This window comes from Egretta garzetta, unplaced genomic scaffold (genome assembly GCF_000687185.1).
Source record: "Egretta garzetta isolate BGI_Z169 unplaced genomic scaffold, ASM68718v1 scaffold181, whole genome shotgun sequence".
NCBI classification, from domain to species: domain Eukaryota; kingdom Metazoa; phylum Chordata; class Aves; order Pelecaniformes; family Ardeidae; genus Egretta; species Egretta garzetta.
Window position 1 is genome coordinate 146042 of NW_009258667.1, and position 25487 is coordinate 171528.

At 40.5% G+C, this 25487-nt stretch overlaps 1 protein-coding gene across 1 annotated transcript in view; it reads left to right on the forward strand.

Annotated features, from left to right (window-relative positions):
* The window catches only part of DIP2C (disco interacting protein 2 homolog C), a gene marked incomplete at its 5' end in the record, with an annotated part of 146133 nt that extends 122953 nt beyond the window's left edge, over positions 1 to 23180 (forward strand). Inside the window, 5 exons of the mRNA XM_035888412.1 lie at positions 13558 to 13615; positions 14766 to 14840; positions 15952 to 16126; positions 17993 to 18116; positions 22928 to 23180. Of these exons, the coding sequence (XP_035744305.1) occupies positions 13558 to 13615; positions 14766 to 14840; positions 15952 to 16126; positions 17993 to 18116; positions 22928 to 23180 (685 nt within the window). The remainder of the gene's footprint in view (positions 1 to 13557; positions 13616 to 14765; positions 14841 to 15951; positions 16127 to 17992; positions 18117 to 22927) is intronic.
* Between the last annotated feature and the right edge of the window lie 2307 nt (positions 23181 to 25487).

Sequence of the window (25487 nt, forward strand, 5' to 3'; positions counted from 1 at the left end):
CCCCCCAAAAAAAAAAGAAAAAGAAATAAAATAAATATATTCATATTCTTGATCTGCAGTCTAAACTGCTGGTTTTCAGATCACTCCATCATCATTTGAGACCAGTTATGTTCTCCTGAGAAAGCTTTTCAGGTGGTTAAGCACAAGATACCTAAATATGCTAAAAGCAGAGAAGTGCTTGGAAGACAAAAAAAGAGAGAAACCCTTTTCTCATCATACCAAAGCACCATATACTTAAAAGATATTGGCTTTTATAACACCTACATGCTTTTGTAGTAGTAAAGATGTAAATTTAAAGCCCAAGCATCCCTTTTATCCAGGGTGTTCTAAAACAATATGTACATGTGTTTGTAAAATTAAAAACATCCAACAAGAAATACATCTCTGATGTTACCATAAAAATTTCACAGCCTCCTCAACCTCAACAGCAGGTTAGTTCTTGGTAGAAAAAATATTTATTGGCAAAACGAGCCACTTCATCAAACTGGGAATAGACCTCTTGTATTCCAGCATAAATCTTCCTTTCACCTAGACAGGGCAAAAATATTTTGTAACTATTCTTCAGGAGGATTTTAAAATGTTTCAATATATTTGCAAATATTCCAATACTTTTTTTTTTGAATAATTCAAAACTGTTTTCAAAATGTTACTGTTTTAACCTGCTAGTTTAAATTTTGAAATTACCCTAAATTTGGAACTAAGCTGATAGGAATAAGAAATAAAATAACATGGAAAATGTTGACAATACTTTGACTGCTTTGAAATTTTGCTCAATTTTTTAACGTAGGATTCTTTTTTCTGCGTTTCCGTATCTTTCATATTTAAAATGTTGCGTAGAGGATTTCCTCAGAAGTTTTAATTAGTGAGTTGATAGCCATCTGGTGATGGCTGAGGGAGATCACTGATCTGCTCCTAAAGTTGAAACTTCCTGAAAATCCTGTAAAGATGAACATCCCCTTGCGTATTCTATTCTATAGCAAAACCTTATCCATACAGAAAAAAACTTTATGAAAATCACTGTCCTGCCCTAAGGGGGACAAGGAAAGATCTACTTTGGTGTTGGAGTTTATTTTAAAAGGATAAAAAAGTAAAAGGAAACAAATTCAGTGCAATCTATGTCTACTTCCAAAAGCAGTTACAAATGTCACCAGTTGTCATGTTCAGCAGCAGGTAGTGACAACTTAGGAGTTCTGATGGAGTGGAGGCTTAGACTTCTAGGGGGAGAGAGCCACTAATCAAATTATATATGTGTTGGTGAAGATTTTGATATAATTTTGCATGCATTTGTTTCCCCTTATTTTGACTACAAATTGTATGCAAGCTGATTATTGAACTACATCCACATTTTGTACCAAACGGGGCAAGAATTAAGACTTTCAGCCAGTGTCAGTAAACACTGTTCTCATTTATATTTGATATCATCTCTAGTTCCATACATGCAGGCTCATATCCTCTTACTGCCCCTCATATCCTTCTGATCCTGCCTTTAACTTCCAGTATTCCCATTGGTGAAATAATAGGTGCATTAACCGATCATTTAAATTATTCGATTTCATCTAGTTAAGTCTGTATTTCTTTCAGTAGGGTTAGAAAAAATGGAGAATTTAATTTATTAAACACATTTGTGGTTTACTAGTTCCTTTTGAGCTACACGTAATGGTGAGCTGCTTGGATAGTTTCTTGGTCAGAGACACAGTGAGGCAGCTGGCACCGAAGAGAGAGCCAAATCCAGATGTGGGCTCTTGCCAGATAGACTAGAAGCACCGAGATGTGTGTGGGTTCAAGTCATTTATTTTTCAGTCTGGCTATCATTCAGTGTGTGGCTTGTGGTATCCATAGTCTCTCACTGAAATGTTCCCACTCCGCCGTTAGAACAATCACTTTAATCTGATTACCCTCTGCACAAGCAGTTTGTGGAGCTGTACAGTAGGTGTCTTCTCTTCTTATGTGGTCGCTGACATCTTGGAGTGGTGCAAGTTAGTGTATCTCTTAAAAAGAAGTGGCCCTTGTATATACTTATGTCATTAGCAGACTTGATATCTTAGGAAGTTGTGCTAAACCTTACTTTTCGTTTTGGACTTCAGGGGTATTCAGAGATCTCTGAACTTCCGTCAGACTTGCTCAGCCATTGTCTCCTTGACAAAGGTGATTTCGAAGGATGGAAATTCTGAATCTCATTCCCCAAGAAAAGAAGGGAACATTTGTAGCGTTTCAAAGATATATGAAAACAGTTTCTTAGGATTTATTTTTATAGATTGCTTATACACTGAGCCCAGTCTCAAATGCAGGCTCTGTCAAAAGGAATCAGTTAAGGCTTTGGCTTCATTTTAATATATTCCAGCATTTCAGACTTCATGCAGGAAAAGAAAAATAGCCTTTTATTCGGGCTGTCAATTGTTTATCCTTCTCCTCCATATTTTACTGAAACTTTCATGTTGTGTGTACATTGTTTTGGGTAATACCAAGCAACAAAGCCATGGGAGCTTTTTTTCTCATTCTCAAACACTTCTACTCCATCTACCTTGAAAAATACTCTTATTATAGGGTTACCAGGCAAAAGAACTGCATAGCTAAATTATTATCTAAGCTATAGCTGCAGCAGTGCTCTGTAGCACAGTCACGGCGCGGAGGATAACCATTTCATAATCACGTAGTAGAGAAAAGAGACTGGGAGGGAGGTATGTCAGAAGGAGACGTGCTAATGGCAGGTGACAGTAAAATAGCTACCTTCTGTGAAACTTCAATTGATTAAAACTACTGGAAAGCCATTTGCCAATGGTAGCAAAAGAAAAACTTTGAAGAGCGCTCCCTGGTGTGCTGGGGAGCAGTGCTTTTTCCAGCTCTTGTAATGGGTTACAGCATACAGAGCCCAGTCGCAGGTTGCAGAAAATCCCAGTCCTCAATTAGTCACTCTGTGTGGGGTCCAAAAGGGCTCTTCAGATCTATTATTGCCCCCTTTGACACCCAGCCACCTTTTCCCTTGCAATGAGATTCAGTAGGTAAAGCGTGTGGAGTATTTTGAGGTTTGAAGCGCTATATACCTGGAGAACTCTTCAAAACATAGATGTCACAAGTCATTGGCCTCAGGAGGCCACCAGTGCTTTATATACAACACGCTCATTCACTAATTGAATTTTAAGTACTACCTCCAGCAGTGCCATCCCAGTCATCACAAGCTTCGAGGATCTTCTCATATGGGTGGCTCCAATTCCAAGTTTCACACATCACCCATGTTTTGTTTTTTTTTTTAATATTGGCTGTTGCTTTAGCTGTTTGGTTTTTTCTGTTAGGGTTTTTCTCTGTTATCACAGAAACAGTTTTTTCATGGAAAAACAAAAAGACTTTCACCCCTGCGAGTCAGCAGAAGAGGTAACTCAGTTGAGAGGGGGAGGGGTTGAGGTCTTTAAAATAAAACCTAAGTCCCTCAAAGCTTTAAGTATGGTAAGTAATGATGCAGTTGATTTTGAGGAGTCTTTGTAGAAACATCTATGGGCATTTTGCCCATTAACTTGCAGAATCTCATTAGTGAGTTTAAGCTGTCTGTCATGGTACTGGCAAACCCTTCCTTGTTCTTCATGTTTTTGCTCAGGAGAAGATACAGCTTTGGCCTTTTAGCAGTGCAGTGTTTTGTTTCTGCCATGCAAACACTGCTATCTCAAAAATCCCCTTGGCGCAGTTTCTGATCTATGGGAAACGAATCTCCCAGAAAGAAAAGTTAATTTGGGCTGATAAGCATCATATCAACACTTCCAATTCTGACTTAGAGGCGAAGTCCCAGTCTGGCTAGAGTGGAGGAACGGTTCTCTTGCTGTGCCTGCCTGTGTCGGGGGACAAACCAAGAGGCTTTTTCAGCCTCTGTGCGCTGGACAGTCAGTGATAAGGAATAAAGCTGACGACCTGGGAAACTAAAGAGGAGCAAATACCATCTAAGGGATTGCACTGTTTACGTATGAGGATCCAGAGTTATAACAAAATTTGTAAACGTACCTATTTTAAGAGCTTTGAAAGATGTGTCATGTTTCGAGGCATAAAGCAATTGCTGTTGCAGGGCAGGAGAAAGGGACAAACATCCAGTAACTTCCCGATGGGAAGTCATCCCCTCTTGTCCCAATCAGCCTGAGCTGTGAGACTAAACTAGGGGGATGGGAGCCCTGCAAAGCAATTTCTGTGCTTTCCAAGGCACGATTGCCTTTCTAAGGCAAGACTGAAACAAGTCTATTTCTTTCTTGTTAAAGTCATCTTCAAGGGATCAGAATATTATGATTTTAGTGGAACAGGACAATAAGAGTTGTCTTTAAATGTGGTTTTTGAAGGAGGATGTGGTTTAGCATACTTCAACTACAAATCAAGAAATTCCAGTTATATTTCCCTGGAGAGCTTAGGGGACAGAGAATACTGTCATGTGTACCAAGTAAGATGAAGGCAAAGGGAAAACAAAAAGCCATGGCTTTCCAGGAAAGTAGGTGTAGAGCAGTTGTGCATCAGTGTAATTGTTTGCCAGTGCCAGTTGCATGTGATCCTTCAAACATGGGTAAAAAAAGTAGATGGAAAATGTTTCCATTTCTGTTTGTTTTTACAAACCAGTTTTGAATTTCCAAATAATATTCCTGCTTATTAAAATACATCAACCTTTTTATTCCTGAAGAATGTCCGATGCTGTTAAAAAAGAAGGGATTTCCCATTTCGGAGTATACTGAGCTCCTTCGGTGTTACAGGTCCTTCTCTTTCAGTCATGCTCCTTACAGAAGTGGGGAATTGATAAAGCAAGTTGGCCCCTCACATTTCTGAGGAAGATTTATTAAAAATTCTTCCTTTTTTTTCCCCTACAAGCCACACTTCTTTCTTTCTCCCTCCCAGAGTTTGCCATAAATGTAACCATACAGTTACAGGAATGTCTTAAAAAAGTGGAATTTTCATCCTTCCATTTTTTTTACAGATAATATATATTATGTATTTGATTTTTACAGATTGTGTATTCTGAAGCATAATTTGCTTTGTGTCCCTCATTTTGGTATATACTACTACTGGAGCACTAAACAGTGATTCTTTAAAAATGCCAAGAGTGACCAACGTAGATTACATTTACTGTTTCAGCAGTGGAAGAAAAAGTGCTGCTTTCCCATACTGCTACCTTGGAGTGCATTTCACAGCTGAGACATCTGCTTTGGAAGGAAAAACACTAAATGAATACATATAAAGTTTGCAGCGAGTCTTTGTAGCTTCTGCAGACCTAGCCACAGGCTGTGGTGTGCTGTAAAGAGACGGAGCTTCTGAAGTGCTTTCCATCCCTCTTTCCTTTCCTCTTTCTCTTGCCAGCCTTTGCGGGAGGACAGGGCCTTTGCTCTCCCACATGCTGACAGGTTTTTGCAACAGATAACTCAGCGGAGGGTGCTGTGCTGGCAGTTACCCCTGGGAAATGGGCTCTGTCACCTTTGGGAGATGCTCCAGCTTTGCTAGCCTCAGGCACTCATTGGGCTCCTGTCATCAGTGGAGTCTCTGGCTGTAGGAATACTGAATGGTTACAGTTGGGAAGGAGAGCTCTGAAAAACAGTAAAAGCATCCTATATTTGTATAAGCATCAGTCACTAACTTGGTTAGAGATGTAATATCCTCTTAAATGGCTCTCTTCAATAGCTCTTAATATGTTCCTTCAAGCCTCACATAGCCTTCTTAATATTGCATATACTAGAGGTGTCTGTTTGCAGAAGATGAGCTTACTTATGTGAAGAGTCTTGTGAAGCTCAGCCGGGGTTCCCAGTCAGTCTCCTGTGAAAAGGACAGTCCCTTCTCAGTGCCTTCAGGCGTACAAGGCACTGCTGCTCATGGCATCGCTGACCTTTTCTTCAGAGTGGTAATCTGTACTTTTAATTCAACTGAGAAAATAGCTCCGAGTGTTGAAGTTTTCCATGCACAGGAAATGTCCCTGGTGGTTGTTAAGGAGAGGGAACTTTCTGCAAGTTCTTCCCAAAAAAACTGCAGGGTGAGTCAGCTGGCAGCGTGAATTTTGAAGGTTCTAGCAAGATAAGAGGGCAGGTGAAAGAGAAGGACTTGATTTCAGAAACTCCACCTTTGATGACGTTGTGTGAATGTAGAATATGAGCATTGCATTGGGGAAGCTAAAATTATTTCATCGTTTGTTAACAACAAATAAGCTAATTCAATGAGGACGTTCTCAGAGCCAAATTTTTTATAATGAAAGTTTTCCCTATGTGTGGAGTCTCTTTTTCTCAATTAGAACCGGGAAGATAAAGGGTTACGAAATACAAAAAGCATATTGCATTAAACAGAATCATCTGACCACAAGGGTGATTATGAGAAGTGCTGTAAAAACGATTAGTGATAAACACCATGTCCTGGGAGGTTTGTAATCTAAATAGAAAGGTAACAGCTGAGAGCAGCATTATGCCTGTATTTGCAAATATGAACCTGAAGCCCTGTGCCTGATGGGGCACAGTAGGTGTGAAGTAGGGCCAGGAGGGACCGAGTTCTCCAGAGTCCCAGTCCACTGCATTCACTTGAGATAGTTGTGTATTGTGCTTTACACAACGTGCAAAGTTAATTTAAACAAATTTAATAATGTAGTTCATGTATAACAAAAGCCAAACATTTTAAAGTACTCTAAGTTTAAAACCAGACATAAACATTGCTTAGGTTCTTTTAATATTCCCATAGTCTTACATGATAAAATTGCTATTACTTATTTAATCTCTGAAGCTTCAAATACTGCCTTCCTGAACCAGAGTTCCTGCCTCATTTTGATCCCTTTGTAACTTCCTGAACTGCCTTAAATCCTTGTGTAACCTTTTCTGCTTCTTTGTTCAGCCATCTGAAGGATTGGAAGCTGTTTGCTTCTGACCTCAGGGAATTTGGGACATGAAGTGTAATTTAAGTTTATAGTTAAGAAAAGTCTTTACATCAAAGGAAGTGATTTAGTGCTAATTCTTTAAGTGAACTTGTTGATTATCGAATTAACAGGATTAAAATATATCCTAGACATATAGAAGATTTAATGGTTGTTCATTTTGTTGGCTAAAGTTTGCCTCAGTCCAAAACTCCCTTTTTCATGCTCAGTTGTATTTATCCATTATCTGAATTTGTCATGTAATGGGAGAAAAACTGTTCTGAGGAAGCCAGGATGTTGCAGGGAAACTCTTCTTTATTGTCTAGATTTCCCCTTCAGCCTAAGTGTTCAGTTATGCTATTTTCCTCCTTTCCTGATCTGGCTATTTGAACTGGGTATGTCATTTTGGAAGGCAGAGCTTATGTGGAATAGTTTATGTAGAAATATTTTAGAGTAGAGAGAAGATGCCCTGAAAGTCTTGAGTGTCAAAGACCCCTGACCTCAGTCCTGGATCCCACTGTTACCTACAGTGCCCATCTTCCCTCTGACTACAGAAAAACAAAACGGGCAGCATCAGCCCTTTCCCACCATCAGTTGTACCCAGGCACCAGCTCAGCATCAGACAGCGATACGTATCTGAAAGGTGTTGATGATGGCAGTAGTTCGTGGCAATAGTCCCTAGCCATTTGAGTCAGAGCTGGGAAGTCACTGTGCTGTGGTTATAGCTACATGAAAGCGTACGTGCTCTCTGGCATTAAATGCCTTACATTAGATTGTGGTTAAAATTTCTAATGAATTAGGTGGTTGTGTGTTTTTTCACCAGAAAAGACTGTTGTGTTGAAATCAGAAGAGTCAGTTTTGTCAGATCTTTTTCGGCTTAAGGAAAAAGATAGGATTCTCAAAGTCAAAACACCCTACTTCAACTTTTGAAATTTTGCTCATGATGGTGGTTAAAGCATTTTCAGTTTGCAGAGTTAATTAACTTACATTTAAAAACAAAACAAAAAAACCTGAAACACTAAACATAAATTATCTCTTTTTCTGACCTGCAACATTTTTTTTCAGATTCTGTTTACAGCTTCTTCCCATATTTCACTTGTTTGTTCCAGTTCAATAAAAAAAAAATTTCAAAACATCAATTTCTTGCAGGATAAGAAAATACCCACTTTTCCTCCCAAACCATCGGCTTTCTGCCATGGAAGGGCTATGGCCAAGGAGGGGACTTCTATACAGTGTATTTTCGATATGTATTAGGTTATATGTGCATCACAATTATCTGGTTTCCTCTAAGTTTTGTTGCTGAAGGTTTTCAAGAGTGGCAGCATCTGAAAGCAGCTTCTGAAAGAAATTAGTGTGCAAAATGGCTAGTATTCAAGAAACCAAAAAGCTGGACTTCCAAGCTGGCGTGACTGCGAAGTGGCGTGGTGTGAGAACAGACTGCTCAAGACAGGAGGAGGGGTTGGTAGGGTAGAGGGGGAAATAAGAGCTTGAGATGATGGAAGGTGCAGCACCTCAGTGCCCAAGCCTGGCTAACAGCAGAAGATGCTGGCACACAGGCAAGGAGGAGGAGGGCAGTTACCATGGCTCAGCTTGTGGGAATGGCTATAAAGGAAAGAAAAAAGTTCAAGACGTGGGATTTGGCCAAGTGTTAGGGTAAAAGGCAAACTCTTCATCTGAGTTGTATTTTAAAAGAAAGGGGACAGTGGGAAAAACTCCTTTGAATTGGACGTGAAGAGCTAATTAGAAATAAGAAGAGGAAGCTAAGAATGGTTTGTGCCAAGCATCGCAGAGTAAAAAGGTTCTTGACTATGAAATACATTCAGCTGAGAAATAAACTGTGAAGGGAAGTGGAAGAAGCCCCATCATTTGAAATACTGTAACAGAAGTAGACAAAGCACTCGAAAGTGCACTGCAGGGAACAGGCTTTTTTTGGCAGGGAGCGAGACTTGAATGACCTCATAGCTTCTTTCCATCTCTATTAGAATCACAGAATCCGAAGCAAATCTGAGCAATAGCACAGCCGGCTTTGAAGGTTTGCCCAGTTTTGGCATCGTAACGTTGGTTAGCACCACGCTGCACACTCCAGCCCCTGCAGATTCCCAAAGCCGTGGCTAATAGCTCTGCTGACAAACTCTCTGCTTAGTGCGAAATGCTAGCAAGCTGTGGAGTATATTTTGGTGAGTTTTCACCACTGAACAGACCAGATCTAAAAAGGAGCATAAACAAAATTTGCAGTTCCATGGCAGATAGTGGGGCAGAAAGACATTGATACTGCATTTCGATATCCCCTTTGCTGTACAGTGATTCAGTGCCCAGTTAGTTAAAGCTTGCTGGTTTTCATTCTGAAGTCAGATTTCAGTCCTACTTTTCTATAGGAAGTGCTTGTTTTAAAGGAGATGAAATCTGTCCAATGTGTTAAATTGTAACAAGAGAAGAAGTTTAGCACATACTGGTATTGTAGCTGCATTCCCTGTTAAATTCCAGTAGCCAGACTTTGATGAAACATAGGCAGCTTTCTGAACTGTGCAGCTCCAGTTAGTGATTTTTTAAGAAAAAAGACTAACTCTTAGGAACCAGTGAAAAAAATTCTAAAAATTATACTCTCCTATACTATACAATGTAAATACTACAGATTCATTGAGTATCATCATTGCTTATAGCTTTCTAAGAGTGCAATGATTCTCAAACATCTCCTGCCTCTCCCCTCTAGTGAGACATTTTGGTGGGAGAGAAGCTCCATGTCTGCCCTACACTGGGTCACTCATTGATGTTTTCCCTCTCGGCTTGGCTGCAAACCACCAGAAGGTGCAAAAGTAGCTTTCACGCCCAAGGGCAGCATTTTTCTTCCATCCACTTGACTTTCAGGCTCTTTGCCCAGGCTGGCTCTACTGCCATGTTCTCCTCTGCCCTTCCCAGCACGACTCGAAGGCAGCAGAAAGCAGCAGGAAAGCTCCATACCCACGGTGTAAGAGGTGATTGTTTTCACTCCCAACAAAGAATGGCTGGAACACTGCAGAGAAACAGGACTTGCCCTTTCTAGACCTCTGCTGTCTGGGAGCACCTTATGATTATGCATGAATTTGGAGAAGCTTTGCTAACATTGTCCTAAGAAGGCTATAAGGAGCTGTGGGTTTCTTTGCCAGCATCACCGGGGTAATTCAGAGGCATTTTTCAAGCGTCTGATGGGCCTTGTGCTCTGCCTTTATCCCTTGCCTGCCAGACCAGCCTTGATAGCGATGCTTGAGAGAAGAAGCGAAGACGTTTCCAATCATGTCTGCTGTCTGTGTTTGTCAGTGGAAAAATGGAAATCTCTTGGGGAAGAATGGGAACAATTGAATTATTTCATGCTGAGGCACAGTAAAACTCATTTTAAAAAGTATTGCCTAATGTCCATAATTTATTCACAGTACTAGTCCCAGTAGAGTTAATGACTATTACGCACTTAAAATTAAGTATGCACATAGGAGTGGGTAACATCAGAATCTAATGTTTTACTTCTATTTTTTCAAAATCTCTTTGTGGCAAAATATCTTTTATTATTTCAGAGTTGTTAGAGGTTTAACAGCCTGTTCCCAAATGGATTGTGAGCTTAGCAGAAAGTTTTTAAAAAGGAGTCCAAGTTTTTGAGCGCTAACAGAGTCCTCGCAGAAAACCTCCAGGAAATGCCGTCTCTGCTTAGTGTGCTGCCGTGATAACTCTGTAGGGACGTGAGGTGGAAAGCACAGAGTGGGAGAGGTTTAACAGAACTGGAAACTGCGAAGTTGCACCTTCTGGATCGTCATGTGCTAAAAAATCAGACGCGCTTAAAGGAAATAGGTGGAGAAGGGAACTAGGAGAAGACACTGGTGATAATAAAAGCAAGGTGGGAAGCACAGATGTTGAAAGCAAAGAGGAGAGAGCTGGTCAGATTTATGAATGTTGATTCATATCCAGTAGTCACTTCATTGACTATTGAATGTATAACTTTATTATATGTGATTTCTGCTGGGCCTGGAGATCAGCAACACTTCACTGAGGCATGTCTTAATACCGGGAAGGGAGCAAAGGCCGGCAGTATCTCTGGGCAGCTGGGCAGCTCTGACATACACTATTCCTGCCCCAGGGTTTTTTTGCTGCTGTTATCCACATCAAATTCTTTTTAAACCAATCTTAAATTCAAATAAAGTACCTCCTGACCTTTGTTACACCATCACTCTTAGCAGTGCTTATGGCCGAGGTTTTTTAAATTGTCTCTTTTTTAAGATTTTCTCTATTTGACAAAAGTTAGTAAATAATAAATGAGATAACTCTGTCTGTTAAAGATACCAAGTGATTGGGATTGTGACTAGTTCTTCTAAGAACAGCTACCTGGCTGCAATACATATCCAAAGACTGGAGATGTCAGCTGTTTGGAAGAACTCAGTTATAGGCATTTTCTATTTCTACACTAATATGGATTTTACAGAACAAAGATATATATAAAAAGGCAGAAATATAGGCATTATTAAGAATGGATTTTGCAGTATTTGGTTTTGTTTTCATATGCACAGAGTTATTTTTAAAGCCTCTGCTGCATATTCCTAAATACCTATGATTTGGCTTGCCACTTGAACAGCAACACAAGTGGGACTTAGGTAGGCATACCCTTTATAGGGGAGCATTCCTTTAGCCTTGCATGGACACCTTATAGTGAGGCTCCTGTGGCCTGGGTTTCTGCTGCCCTGTGCCTGTGTCCCTGGTTGGGCACATGGCTGTTGCAGCTCCACTGCTTTTGCTGTGAATCTGTAGAATCATAGAATCATTTAGGTTGGAAAAGACCTTTAAGATATCTAGTCCAACCGTAAACCTAACACTGCCATCCCACCACTAAACCATGTCCCTAAACACCCATCTCAGGGTGGCCCTACTGCTCTGCAGCTGGTGGGAGGCTCAGCAGAAAAGGTCGTAGAAAACACAGGCACATGTGTGCACCAGTAACACAACAGAGGTTTAAGAGAGCAATACAGCGTAAAACAAGGGCAGTATAACATTACAGGCAACACACAGAAGTGGTAATTAGTGCTTCAGGCTCTGTCTGGGGGGGTTGTGGCAGCTGAACAAACGCTGGAAGGTGGTTGCTGTTATGCACCTTGCAGGAGAGCAGGCCAGGCTGCAGCTCCAGGCAGTGCCCCAGTTTGCATCCTTTTCCTCTCAAAAAGACTTGGAAAAGCAGTCTGAAATTGCTGGGTATTTGGGTTGTATCTCTTTTTGTTAGTGCGAGGAACTGTTCACGCTGGTGTGCAATGCCTCAGGGCTTAGCCCTGCCCCGTCCATCAAGGTTGAGAGACTTCCCAGAAACACAGATAAAACATGATTCACTGTTCTTGTCTTGACCTCGACAGTCCCAGCTTTTATAGAAGACTTTTGGAGAAAAGAAATAGTAATAATAATAATAAAAAGATATCTTTTTCCATCTCCTTTATGTTTAGGGGCTGAACTTGCCAAAGCTTTGTTCTTCTCCAGAGGGACCTCTAGCTGAGGTCTCTCTATGTCTCAACCCTCCTTTCCCAAGCTGAGCACTGCGGTATTCTGTCTATAAAAAGACCTCAAAAAAAGGATCTGTTGTGACTGCTCCTAACAGACCGCAGGTTTATGATCAGTTTAACCAGAACCAGTCTCCACCCATCTGCTCATAGCTGTCTTCCTCTCTTCTGATGTTTCGTCTTTACCTTTACAAGGTTGGGGTTTAGGCATCTTGTGTTGGGTTGTTTTTTTTTTTTCTTTCTAACCAGAGCTGAGGGGAGGAAAGAGATAAGAACAGCTCTTTTGACAGAAGTCCAGATTTAGCTTGGTTAAGTGGATTACGAAAAATGTTCGGGAGTGGGAAGTTTAAGGTTTTCATGGGCTGTTAGAACTTCTAAGTTATCTCACTTAGGATACCTAGATGTTACCAAATTCTCTTCACCGTCTACTGGCTGAGACCATCAGCTATTTTAGTATTTTAAAGTCTCTTTCATTCTAACCTGCCGAGTACTTTTCTAATGTTAAACGAGGAATTTCCTTCCAGACCGTCGTACCACTGAAGGAGAGCTGCCATTTTTCTCTTCCTTTAGTGGGAAAGTAAGTTATCTAAGAAAGGAAGAGAGAGGACCAGAAAGCCACACTCAGAGAAAGGGTCTGACCTCACCAGTAGTAACGTTTCATCAAATGATTTTTTTAATACTAAAATATTTATCAACTGCTGTGCATTGACAATAATTAAAAGATTGCAAATGCAGATTTGAAGCTGAGGCCAGGTTATGAGTTATTTCAATATGTCTTTGGTTTTAACAGTTAGCTACGCATGGAATGTGGTTGCTCACTCAGCTCACATGCTTTTGTGTCTGTGCCCTGGCATTTATGATGTTCTTGTGGGAAATCAGTATTTTAGATTCCTCTTGTTACAAATAAATTTGTGCATGGAATTCCATTTACAAAAGTCTACCAAAAACAAATAAAAGGCACCAACTACATTTGAAGAATTTAATATTTAAGAAAACTTTCACACACATCTTTTTTTCATTATTTTCCCAGCTGTAAGCCTTGACTTAGATTAAATATTGGGCCCAATTGTGTTCTACAGGATATAAGCTTCATCTGTTCCAAAAATAACATTAATCTCTGCAACCATTAACCATTCCTTTTAGAACTAAATGTTAATGAAAAGCAAATAAGCACAACCGTGTATTATGCATATCGTTTTTACATGTATTTTACAGAGTTCGTTTAGTCGAAAGAGGATCTCCACATAGTTTGCCCCTCATGGAGTCAGGAAAAGTAAGTACTGAAAGAAGATTTAAATGTACCTTTTGTGGCAAATATTTTCAGTAAATTTCCATTTCAGTTCAATTTTGTGTGAATGTAGTGTTGAGGAAGGCTTTATCAGCTGTGCAGGCTGAAGACCTTTCTTTACTGTTGAGGTTACAGCATGATGGCAGTATCTGAATCATTACTGCTCTCTCAAAAGCTCTACCTCCATGTTTTATGCAAAAAGCATTTCCTCCTTTTATACAAAAAGAAGGTATTTCATCCTCCGCATCTCACTCTTGAAACAGCCAACAAATGTGCCCCTAGTGAAGGCAGTTTCATTGAAGTAGACCCACCTCCACCAAGACCTGGTCTGAGATTACCAACACCGTACTCACAGGCTACTGATACCTGCCGAGGGGCCGTACCTGGTGGGTGGCATCGCTGTGGGAACAGGGTGAGGACACAGGACCAGCACACAGCTCTCAGCACCATCCCTGGCTGTGATGTCTGGCCAGGCGCTGGTGACTGAGGTCTACTGCTGGGCATGCTCTGCCTTTGGGAGAAAGGAGAGGTGCCCTCTCTGCTGCACTGAGCCACCGAGGCACGCCCTGCCCACGGGCTGCCCTTGACGCTCTGGATGCTCATCTACAGCATTCTCACCATAGCTTTGCAAACACTCATGGTCAGAGGATGCTCCCTTTTCTATTTCAGGGTTTAACATCTGCCCACCTCTGTAGTGGTTGAATGTCCATTACATGAAGTCATTGGCAAGGCCTTGTTCTGGGAAGATTGCATGGTGCCTCTGGCTTGCTTTGGGTTTCAGGCCAAAGTTTCATGTGGCTAGCGCGTTTGGTTTTTTTTCTATTCTGGTATAGACTCTCAGAGAGACTTGGACCATTTGGTAGGATTTTTTGTATTGTAGGTGAACATTTGATTTCTAAGGAGTTTTTAATGATAGGACAGCTTTCACAAAGAGAAGAGGTTTTGTAGTATCTCCCAGATATCTCAGAATGTATTACATCTATGGACTACTTTAATTTTTTATGTTGTAAGTCTACTTTAACTTCTTAAGGATTTCTTCTAGCTTCTAATGAAGGTTTTTTGGGGACAAAGAGTCAGCATACAATTGCATAAACTGGTATCTGCTTTCTTACTGCCTCATGTTTTCTTCCAACAGATCCTCCCAGGAGTACGTATCATTATTGCTAATCCAGAAACAAAGGGACCCTTAGGAGATTCTCATCTTGGTGAGGTGAGTCATGAAAGCTTAACCTTTTTATGCTCTGAACTAAATTACAGAGATAAAGCTATCATCGTGTATGCCAATGGTTTCCTTAACACATCTTGGCAAATGCTCAGTTAAGAAAATGGTGAGTTCTACAGATCTTTATAGTATATAAAGTGTGTAACATTATATTTGTATCACTATTAAAATTGTTAGTAACATACTTGATAAATACTAATAACAGCTCAAAGTTGTTAAAAATTTGAAAAAAATCTGCTTTTTCTAACTGCACTTTCTGCTTGGTGCTTCACTAATTCTCATAGAAACAGGTGAAAAAATAAGTTTATTGATTAGTCTGATTTTGGCTAGGTGGTTTTCTAGTGCTATTCTCTTTATAATCATTGTGCTTCAACACACTGAAGTACTCATTAGCTGAGTTGAGCAAGGCTATATGTTTTTCTAATTTATTTTATGTTTCTAGAAAGAGGAAAAAAAAGTTATTTTCCATGAGCAATTAAAGATCTAATTAACAAAATGAAGAATTTGCTTAGTCATAATTAAAACTACAATTTAATTTATGAGATTCATCTGTAAGATTTCATTACTATGAAATGGTAAAAATTTCCACAGTGCCTTGAGTTAGATTAACTGAGTCTGTCTCCATAGGTGAAGGTCCCTGGCCTCGCCCTTTAAAATAATCTGTCTGGTATTCATGGAGGAAGCCCTGCTGGAGTAAATACACTGAGCCAGGAGCGGAGGGACTACGGAAAGAGTATTGGTCCATAGGCTCTTCAGAGAATTGCCATAACCAGGCAGACCTCAGAGCTAGCTGAGACATTCAAGGAGGCTGTGCAGGTCTTTGGCTACCCTGGGGCTGGGGGGCTGCCAGGCAGGTGTCCCCGCAGCCGTGAGCCCAGCGTCCCTCTCCCCCAGGCACGGCTCAGATCCATGCTCCAACTTCAGCCAGGCTAGACTGGAGTCTCTGTGCCTAAAACTGGGTCAGTTACAGGTTCAAAAACAGTCTTAAAAGGCATTATAGTGTTATCTAGCTATAAAATATTTGCATCTAGAATTTTCAATAATGCTTCATTCTGGAAAGCTACTTTAATTAATACCAGTATAATTGCTTTTAACTTAGATATGGGTTCACAGCACTCACAACGCCAGTGGGTATTTCACCATCTATGGAGATGAGTCTTTGCAATCAGATCATTTTAATTCAAGACTCAGCTTTGGAGACACACAGACTATTTGGGCTCGAACTGGCTATCTGGGGTTCCTGAGAAGAACAGAACTCACAGATGCAAATGGAGGTAAGAGGTTTCTTGTCATCTAGGTCTTTGCACATAATTGGGATTATTTTGAGGCTGACACCATGTCTCTTGGCCTGCACAACCTGACGTGTTCAATCTGTGAAACCTGTAGAACTGCAAAAAAGCCTTAGTTAAAATAATGAGAAAGTAAAACAGAGGGCAAGATTTCCGAGCTGAAACAGTTGATTTTCCTTTGCTGTACCTCAGATGCTATAAATCCCCTCCACCAGTGACTTTTTAGCACTGTTAATGTGCCAAGTGCTTCAGCTTGAAAAATACAAAATGCAGCTTGAAAAATACAAAATGCAGCTTAAAACGCCATCATTTGCTCTCAGTCGTATCCACAGGAATGCATTTGTGCAGATAGAAAAAGCCTTGTTGTGAGCCTGAGCCCTGTCCCTCCTGTGTTGAGCGCCGCCTTTGGTAATTTCTCTGTCACCACCTTATTTACAGAAGCTCTCCATTCTCAGATTTCCTTGTCTTTAAACCTGTGGGGATGGTTACTGAAATGTAATACAAGCAGTAGCCTGCAGGAGAAGCTACAGGGTGTTTGGGTTTCTGTTGGGAAGGCACAGGATTTCATTACTTGCTTTTATGCCATTCCTTATCCCGTGCACACATGTAAGCAAGCCAGGCACACAAAGTCTCTGCTAGGGAAAATGGTACTTCCCTGTGATTTTTGCAGAGCACAGTGCCGCGAGCGACGGCTGGCTGAGGTGGCAGTCGAGGCTGTTGGCAAAGTATGGTTTCTAGCAATGCTGCGAGCACCTCCAGAAGTGATCCCGGGGTCCCGGTGTCAGTGCAATTAGAGGAGCCGCTATTCAGCCAGAGTGAATTCATCAAATCTGAAAGCATTTTAGTAATCACTGTGGATTACGACTGCTGCCGTGTCCTTATGTTAGCATCTTCCTGAAGAGATTTACTTTCGGTTGCGCAAGCTTTTTTCATTTCACAGTGATAGCCCAGCCTTGAGAAAATTCCGGATTCTCTGAGGATATTGCAACTTAAGCATCCAAATGGCTTAAATCTTCTCCTGGCAAAGAGTTGCTAAGTCTCCACTCTCTTCCACTTTTAGCTCTCAGTGCAGAAAGTCCTCTGCCCTTTATTACTGGTAGAGGCTATATTGCCGTTACATTACCACCAGGCAACTATCTAAATTAATGTAAAAAGAGCCAGTTATCTGCTTTTAAGTCTGTTAGCGAATATTATTTCTTTATGGATAACATGCAATCATTTATTATCAGCCTAATATCTTTTTAAAAGTGTCATTTCACCCTCATTTATTTCTTTAGTCAGTAAAAATTTGTACTATAAGAGCATTATGCTCCAGAGCTTGCCATTTGTCTGAATGAGCAATTTGCCATCATCTGGCACATAGCGCGTATTTCTAGTTTATTGATAAACACCTTTGTAATGCACGTTAAGCATCGGTACTGACCATCTCAAAGCCACTGGAGAACATAATCCATACTGTTAGGGTCAAATCCATCCCTTCTCTTTCAAAAGAAAGGGAGAGAAGCAAGGAGCCTATTGTCTGTTTAGGGTGCCTTGAAAAAGAACAAGTCTGGTCTGCATCAGCCTGGGAGAAAAACAGGAATTTATGCCACTGTGTTTGGGTAAAGGCTTCCACTTTTCTCTTCTTCAAATGGGAACGGTGTTTCTGCCTTCCTTCCTTCTGCTTTCAGCTCTGCATTGCACTTCACTAATGGAAAATTCTCATTAGTTCGGAAATCATTTTGGGATTGCAGAAATTCAAGGATAACTTATAAATGTTATACTTATTTTACTTATTTATTAATGTGAACATTTTTGTAATGTAATGTTCTAGAGAATAGAATCATTAATCTCTTTTTTCCTTACAACCAGAACGCCATGATGCACTTTATGTTGTGGGTGCATTAGATGAAGCCATGGAGTTACGAGGGATGAGATACCATCCAATCGATATTGAAACCTCTGTAATTAGAGCACACAAGAGCATCACGGAATGGTAAGGATTATAGAACACCAGGGCCCTTATATAAAGCTGAAATATCTATAATGTCTGGGGTTTTTTCTTGGATATTGCAATTGATCCAGGAAATGGCCTGTCAGGATGGTCACAGGATTTATAACCCCGCTGTAAATATGTCCTTAGGATGAAACTTTTCACAAACAGATTTAATCAGGAAGGACTGTTTTCTGCTAAGATCGTTCAATATGTTTCTTTTTTGTGTGGCTTTAAGTACAAGTGAAGTATTACATTTTTAATTTGAGAGAGCCAAGCAGCTCTCAGGTAGGTCAGTAGCTGTTTCTTGGAGTTTGAGATTTATATTCTAACTAGGAAAAGCAAACTGGTATGAGTTCAAGCTTTAGGAGTGCTGTTATTAGAAGGAGTAAGCAAGCAAACATTTCAAATAAATGAACACACTAATAAACTTTATTAGTGAACACACTGTTACTTTTGATTTGGTTATTAATAAATCAAGCAGTGATCAAATCAAGGTCACAATGGAAATTGAAGCAGTAAATCAATGAGTTAATAATAATGTTGTCTTAATCAATGTATCACATCATCAAATGCACACAGCAGGTAATCATTTCTGGAGGCTGACATGAGAACAAATTGCTTTTCATTATTCTTGCATCAGAAGACTGAGTCAGGTAGTTGTTTTGTTTTGATATAACCTCAGCTCTTCTCCTTTCAACCAAAACGAACCTGTCGTAACAGCCAGAACAATTTAGCAAGTGTAAGACATGATTCTCCCATTTTTCTTTTCAGTCCTGGCTGCAAAGGAATGGCCTGGAGCAGTAAACCTAATGATGAAGCACATCATGGTTTCTTTAGTCAAAACACCTTGCTTTTTTCTTAAATACCTGTTAAAATTAAGGCAGTTAATTGCTTGGCTGACTCTAACTGAGGTTTTGCCTTATTGCCTCCTCCCTAAAGCATCACCAGGGCTGGTGCAGCCTTGTGCCAGCTAGCCATTACTCAGGGCGGCAGATTCTGTGTCCTGATACAGACCACTGTGAACACTTTAAGGATGCTGTGAAGTTCTCCTTAAAAATGTGTCAGATCAGTATCGGCAGTGGATGGAAAGTTTTCAGATCAAGCTATTTGGGGACAGCTCTGCTATAAGATGGCCACAGATTCATAAATCGATGTGTTCAGCAGTACCTGTTTGTCAGAGATTTGTGTGTCCTCAAAGTGTGAGCTCCTGAGCAGTAAATGAAGTAGCTGTATCACACTGCAGAAGTGGTCATCATGGGTTTCTGTGGCCAAAAATGCTTAAATTATGTTCTTTTTTTCAAGACCACTGAGACCATTTTGAGGATCTGTTTCCTTCCATTATCATGGAAATCCTGAGTGGTGGCAACTAAAGAAGGGTTGGGGTAAGCTGGGAGGACCGAAGAAAAAGGCCACTGAATTTCTGCAAGAAGCACATGCAACTAATTCTCGGTGCCTTAGTTCTTCCCAGTAGTTGGGTGATAATGTGCAAGGTGCATAAGCAGGACTTCAGAAAACATGCTGTAGTGTTACTACCCTTTGCCCAAGCCACCATCATGGAGTTTTCATTCATAGTCCTAATCCTGACTGTCCTTGACTTTTCTCACTTAACTTCTCTTCCAGCTTCTCTTAGAGATCCTCCTCTTGTCTTTGTAAAACACCCCTTGGCAAAACAATAGCCAGTTAAGTCTTTCTTTTTGTATATACTTCATATATGCCTTTCTTTGGACGGGGGCATGAGCCTCTGTTCTTGTTGGAGGCCACTGTTGTTTTGGTAGCAATGACCCATTAAGGATTTAACTCCAATCAATGCCTATTGCAAACAAAAGGTACTGGGTATGTTCAGTTGATGGATTGTAAAAATAGCCTCAGCTTCCAAGAAACACGTGCTCATTTTGTAACATTTAACACTATTGAGGAAGGCGGTGACTTGTTGACTGACATGTGATCCTGCTGCACAACTTCTGTCACTGAGGATCAGATCTAAAAGTTCATTTTAAATTATTCTTGCATCTTAAGAAATCTTAGCACCAAATCCACAACCTCTGACTCTGGAATGTGTCTCAGTACGTAACAAACAAAAGAGTGGCACAGCCTGTTTTTATTGTGATGTGTAACTACACCAGGCATTTTTGAAAGTGTTTTTAGTACTGCAAAATATCTTGTCAAATAATATATGTGTACATTAAAGCACATTGTTGACTCATTTAAACTTCAAACCCATGAAAGAGGAACAGAACATAGCTTCCTGGAACTTGCTAAGAAATGGTTTTCTCTCTGCATAATGACAAATAGGTAAAGCTACACAAGATACTTGGAGAAGAAAACAATTATGGGCCTCTTTTTCTGGAGGTGTTTCAACAACTTCCTTGCTTTTCCTGAAGCATTTGGTGGGGTGGAAGCAGCAGGAGGGGCCATTCCCAGCTCAGTGCGTTGGCTGTGTTGCATCTGTTGGGTGTGACTCCTTAATTTCTTGAGAAAGTGCAGCCTTCCTGGGTCCCTTGTTTTTTGTTTGTTGGTTGTTGTGGTTTTTTATTCATCAGGGCTAGAAAGTTAATGTATTCACACACGCTGGCCAACGTATCTTCATCTCAACGGGTGAGAACATAAAGGGCAATAGTTCCTTTTGCTTACAGTGGTCACCTGTGAGTTAGAATCATAACATATGGAATGAGTTTTAAATTCATTTGAAACCCTCCTAGGAGTGTCGGTGGCTCTAGGACTTAATAGAAGCTTCATGAAGGTTTTGGGAATCAGTCTTCTGAACTCGGACAAACTAACTTTCTCCTAAACAGATTTTAGGGACCTGCTCCTGAATCTTGCTATTAATTGCTTTCCCAAGTAACAAGCTAACAGTAGGTTTAAGGCATGGTTTCAAGTGCTAACTTATATTTTGATAAAACCTCCCCAGGCTTTTTTGTTAAAATATATATAATACTAATTTAGATGTTTGTACAGCAATCCATAAAAATTCTAGGATGTCTCTAGAGATGGGCACCTGTGCAGACTGATACTTCACTTTGTTAATATTCAGCATCAAGACCAGGTTGGACGGGGCTCTGAGCAACCTGATCTAGTTAATGGTGTCCCTGCTCACTTCAGGGGGGTTGGACTAGATGACCTCTAGGGGTCCCTTCCAACCCAAAACATTCTGTGATTCTATGATCAATCAAAACTTACTAGAATGTCTGTGAAAAAAACGTAATTATAAATTAAAATTCATTTCATAGCAGTACTAAGGAACCTGCACAGCCTTGCTTTGGCTGCCCATTAGTTTTCCAGATCAATAAGCTCGTAAGAATTCAATCAAATAGTACTTTGGCAGGATCTGAAAATGATTTTTTTCTTAATATTAAGTACTTTTCTCCTAAAATCCATTCTGTTAAGCATCAACATAGAGCACATTTTCATAGCTAACTTTTGGGCACAGTAAGATAAGTTTGCAAAGTGCAGGGATTTTCAGTATTGTCTTAGTAGACTAAAACAGTGCGCTTCTGTCTCAGTCAAGCATTGACCTTAGGGTAAGTAGCTCTTTTTGAATTTGGCTTATATACATAATATATTCTAACTTTCAGATGCTTATGCTCGAGACAATTCTGGCAAATTATTCCCTGATTTTGTAAGACAAAGGAAGCTTGATGTATGAGTTACATATGTGGAATTTATGCTATGAAGTAAGTTAGGGGAAGAAATAACCATCACCTGTGTCTTAAACACCTGCAAGGAAGAATGAGATTGCTCTTTGTGGAGCCTCGGTCCTGCTGACCTCCTGTGAGACTTTGGAGACAAATTTGAGATATGGGGGGAAGAGGATGGAGGGAAGCATACACCAGACTTTCATACCCTCCCAGCCTCCATATTTGGAAGGATAAATGCATTACCCTTAGCCAGAAAAAATGCTCAGTAGCAGAAACCAGAATCTACCTGCTTCAGCTCAAGGGCTTAACCAAAAATTAGGTGTCTTACGGAAGTTCTAGTAAAAAGGAGATACTGGTGATAATGGTGTTCCCTCTACCATCTCACCTGTTAATAAGGAATGTAAAAACTCCTGTCTCCTTAGACCCAACAGAAATAAAACACAGCCGAAACAAAACAGATGGAGACACTGCTTATTCCTGTATAAACCAATTGGTCCAGAAGAATCGCGGCTCTTTTGTGCTGAGCTCTGACCTGCCTGGACAGCAGCCAGCCCAGTCCAGAAGGCACGTAGCCATGTCAGCCGAGCACCGTGCAAGTCAGGCAGCCCCCTCCCCAGCTGCCCGGGGACCTCTGTGCAGCCTGCAGCATTCCGTGCAGGCGTTCCCAGGGCTCCACACCCCTTCGCCAGGCAGAGTTTACCCCAAAGATCTTTCAGCTCCCACTACGTTCCTGCTGTTCCTTTTGGTGCCTCCTCTTTTAACCTCCGCTGCTCTTCTGGGCTGCTCTCCAAAAAAACCCCAGAGGAGACCCCTCCGCCTGCACGTCGCTCATGCATGCCATCACGAACCCAGCAGTGCTGTGGCAGTTACCTGGCTTCAGAGGGAACCACACGCTGTCCAACTACCTCCTTACCTGACGGGCAAGGATTAGACTTGAGTTTCTGTGAAGTTTAGTCCAATACTTAGTATTGCAGCAATATTAAAGCAAGAGCTAGTGGGGCTGTTCTTCTGCCCCCGCCTGCAGACATGTTCTCTCGCTATTTATGCTTTGTGGTGAGCATCCAACAAGGAGCCCTAGGAGTTGAAACAAAAGGTAACCAAGGTAGAATGAAAAGAGTGAAAAATGAAATGGGTAAAAAAACCCCACCACTAATATTATTTTTTCTTTCGTTCCAGTGCGGTGTTTACCTGGACAAATTTATTGGTCGTTGTAGTTGAGCTGGATGGATCGGAGCAAGAAGCTTTGGACCTGGTTCCTTTGGTCACCAATGTGGTCCTGGAGGAACACTATCTGATTGTAGGGGTGGTGGTGGTTGTGGACATTGGTGTAATTCCTATCAACTCCCGTGGAGAGAAACAACGTATGCACCTACGAGATGGATTTTTGGCAGACCAGCTAGATCCCATCTATGTGGCCTACAACATGTAGTCTTGTACCTTAAAGCTTCCATGAACTTTACTATAGATGTATAAAATTTTTTGGTGTCCACTAAAAAAGTGTGCGGATAAGATGCTGACACTCATCAGAATGGAACTGTTTCTATTACGACTTTTCAAAGCAGTCACGATTGGCAGGAAATAAAATGTGAAATGTTTTCTTTTACCACTAAATTTTAGAAAAGAAGGACTATGGGGTAAGGCCCTTCAGTGTGTTGGAAAAGCCCATTTTAAACTCCTTTTTTTTTTTTTTTGGCTTATTGGACGATACTGCTTTTTGAGTAAATGTGGCTTTGTATTTTACATTAAGTAAGCTGAAGTAGATTTTTTTTTTATTCTGCCCTCCAAACGGATTCTTTTAAAGCAATTTGCATACTAATACAAATAATTGTTTCTTCATTTGTTTTAATATGTCATAAAAAGCTGACGAATACAGATCCGTTACTAACTTAAGCCATTTTAGATCCCACATCTTAGGAAATGATGTAGTGGTACGAGGAGAATACCCAAAGTAGCACCTTTCAATTAGAAATCTTGCAGCTTTCTGTTGGAGATGCTGAAAGCCCGAAGGCCAAAGAGCCTTTGCTGTTAGCGTTAGAATGGAAGAAATTTATAAATAAGGTGTATTTCGGCAATGAACTTGCAAATATCTTTGTACTAAACTAAAAAGATAAAATAAGTTAACTACTTCTTCTGTAATTATGTACAAAACGTTTAATTTATTTTGATCTCTTTAGAAGTATAAAAGAGAAAAAACATTCAAGAATATTAAACTCTTGAAATGTTTGCTAATATAAAAACAAAGTGTTGTATTATCTTGAGTGGATAGTATCACATCAAATATATATATATGAAATATAAATTCACTAATGACAAAAGATTTTAAAGTTTAAAATGCAGTACTTGTCACTTGCATGGTGTCTCCCACTGTAGATAATCAAATGTTACTCACAAATTTTTTGGAAAAAAAAGCAATCCTGGATTGCTAAGTATCCCTGTCGAAAAGAATCCTCTAGATACCAGCAAGTGGAATTATTGCTGCCTTTAAGGCAGTGAATGAATTTAAGACTAAAAATGCACTACAATAATTTTCTTTTCTTTGCCATGGAGGCAACAATAAATATTCGTGCTGGCATGTGCATACACTTGTTAGACGTAGAAAAGGCAGGTTGAGGAATAGCACTGTTGTCTAGCTGCAGAACTTTGTTGCACAATTTTTTTTCATTGTTTTAGTTGGTGTTTTTATTGCTATAAGGAAAAGTTTTGGGGTTATTTGCACAGAGTTATCAATTTGCCTCTCAGCTAGGACACGTAGCTCGGTGGCCAATGCATCCAGTTTACATTTACAGGAAACGATTGTTTCGGTGGTCTTTAATTTATTCCCTAACAGAGAGGAGCGTACAGTCACTACAACCGGTTTGGCACGAACCGTGCGTCTGCTAACTAGTCCCTAAGCGCGTTAGAACATCAGAGGAACCCATCTGCCTGTTTAAAGAACGGAGGAGTCCCGCGGTCTCCGATCTGAGGCCGTCCCGGGAGAAGAGTAGGAAAACATGCATCACAGCTGCCTTCATTTTACTACCTTTGGATAAAAGAGAGGTTTGATTCCCCAGTTCTGTTGTCTTCCCTGCACCCCGTGCCCCTTTTTTAAAAACCTTCCCCTTCCTTCATGTGGTTGTAACTGAATTGACCTGTTTGTGATCAGGAGTGGGATTTACCAGCTGCAGTCCAAGAATGCTTTTCTTATTGTCCCAAATGACGTTCGTGTGCTGGCTCTCATTACCGGATATGCATGACTAAGATTGTTGCAGGGCAAATGTAATCATGTTTATATCACGTATAAGGGAGTCTCAATGCTGGGTGTTTAAAATCTTTTTAAAAGGTAGGGACGTTTTAGTCTGCATGTACAGTACAGAGCATCTTGCCACGTCAGACGCGTTTTCTTTCAGGCCATCCTTTCCGCCTTCACTGTCCTGTGAATAGCCCTCTTCATGCTCTGCAGACCGATCCCATATTTTGTCAAATTCATTTTCTGCTCCCTGAAAAGAATAAAATCTGTTCTTAATGGCAAGTTGTTGTAAGGTTTCAGACAAGATGTTGATCGATTACAAACATAATTGCAGTGTGTGAACTAACTTGTGGAGTCCTGCTATCGCTGATCTCAGTACTGCAAAACAAATCTCGCTGTCGTTCAAAGCATCACTTTAACCTTCACGAAGTCAACTTTGCATTTGTAGAAAATAAAAGAACTGCAATGCAGTTGCGAAGCGCAGTTAGTAACAGCTCTCTTCTGCAACCT